The sequence below is a fragment of the Aplysia californica genome, unplaced genomic scaffold (genome assembly GCF_000002075.1).
Source record: "Aplysia californica isolate F4 #8 unplaced genomic scaffold, AplCal3.0 scaffold00878, whole genome shotgun sequence".
NCBI lineage: Eukaryota > Metazoa > Mollusca > Gastropoda > Aplysiida > Aplysiidae > Aplysia > Aplysia californica.
In genome coordinates, this window is record NW_004798148.1 from 32,073 (window position 1) to 33,932 (window position 1,860).

Genomic DNA, 1,860 nt, shown 5'->3' on the forward strand with positions numbered 1-1,860 from the left:
AAGAAGAAGAAGAAGAAGAAGAAGAAGAAGAAGAAGAAGAAGAAGAAGAAGAACAAGAACAAGAACAAGAAGAAGAACAAGAACAAGAACAAGAACAAGAACAAGAACAAGAACAAGAACAAGAACAAGAACAAGAAATTAAAATACAATTAAAACACATTACAGTTACGTATGTAGATTACACTTTATTGATCCCTGTGGGGAAATTTAAACTACGAAGGCAAACATACATAGGTCTATATAAACATAAATTTTAACACACTATCATACACATATATATATAAAAAGAATACCAAAAAAGCAATGCTACACCAACCAATTTAGACAATGTAAAAAAAAACATGTCATTGCTGGTTTCTATTGAGCAAAGCATGTTGTTTTTAAGCAAGGGTTGTCGTATCTTTCTCAAGGACACACCCCAGTGCCACCCATCTAACTATACCCCGTGTCAAAGACACTTGCTTGACATTATTTGTGAGTCTGGACTCACTAACCATTCGCCCACTGGCACCCCCACTGATGATGAAAATGATGATGATGATGTCATCATCATCATCATCATCATCATCATCATCATCATCATCATCATCATCATCATTGTTTGGAAAGCAGAGTAGGAGGGAGAGTCTTGTTTGAATTTCAGACAAAATAACACAACAATATAAAATGTTTAAAATGTGTTTAATAGACACAGCTCAACGTTTTGCCTCTTGGGCTTCTTCAGAAGCGACTCATCATCATCATCATCGTCATCATTATTTTTTACATGTTCCTGACGAAACCCTCAGCAGAGAAACGTTGAACATTTCCAATATTTTAAACATTTTGAAATTCTACTACAGTCTCCACCAATATGATGATGATGACGAAGTGTCCTTTTTCTGTCTGCTGCTGCGCATAGGCATCGAAGAACAAACTCTATCAGATACATCTTATATTCTTATCTGACCTTATCTTATCTATAAAGTTTTAAAATTGCCCAACACCCCCCCCCCCCCTTTCAAGATCTCTCTAGATCTGCAATCGTGTTTCTCTGATCAAGGCATGTACCAAACCTCGAACCCTGACAGTCTAAGATACCTCTCAAATTCTCCAGCAGACATGGAGACAGCACTACTACTACTACTACTCCTACTCCTACTCCTACTACTACTACTACAAACACCATAATCGCCAAGAGCAAATCTCAGAACTGTCTCACTGTCCATGTAGACAGATGTACATAGCGCGACGTAGCGGTGAGCAGCCCTCTTGTTCGCTGCACGTGCATTCTCCGAAATGGCAATAGAAAACGGCGTAATCTTCACGCTAGACGCTCCTTGGCAGATGGCTTTCAGTTCGTCACAGCAATAGAGGGTGGTAGAAATTTGAAACTTTCTGGCGAATCGCCGCTTGGAGATCAAATCTAGCTCTCCGCCTATTATTACATACATGTTTCCGAAGTGGTCGTGGAAATGGACGGTGGAGCAGTTTTCAATATCTTTGTCTACGCCATCGTTGTCTTCATCGTCGTCGTCAACGAAGGAGAGGATAGTGTGATAGTAGCCATCGTCGATGTTGCCCTTGTCGGCTCCTTCGCCACTGCGTCCAATCTCCTCAACGACTTCTTCTTCTTCTTCTTCTTCTTCTTCTTCTTCTTCTTCTTCTTCTTCTTCTTCTTCTTCTTCTTCTTCTTCTTCTTCTTCTTCTTCTTCTTCTTCTTCTTCTTCTTCTTCTTCTTCTTCTTCTTCTTCTTCTTCTTCTTCTTCTTCTTCTTCTTCTTCTTCTTTTTCTTCTTCTTCTTCTGCGCCATTGTCGTTGTCGTCGTGGTCGTCGCATTCCTCCTTCTCCTCCTCCAGCTCCTCTTCCTCCTCCCCCTCC

General features: G+C 40.4%; 1 protein-coding gene across 1 annotated transcript in view; it reads right to left on the minus strand.

Annotated features, from left to right (window-relative positions):
• Nucleotides 1-178: 178 nt before the first annotated feature.
• The window catches only part of LOC118478721 (myelin transcription factor 1-like), a 3,413-nt gene continuing 1,731 nt past the window's right edge, over nucleotides 179-1,860 (minus strand). The window contains exons 2-3 of the mRNA XM_035972862.1: nucleotides 1,790-1,860; nucleotides 179-195 (exon numbers count right to left, since the gene is read on the minus strand). Of these exons, the coding sequence (XP_035828755.1) occupies nucleotides 179-195; nucleotides 1,790-1,860 (88 nt within the window). The remainder of the gene's footprint in view (nucleotides 196-1,789) is intronic.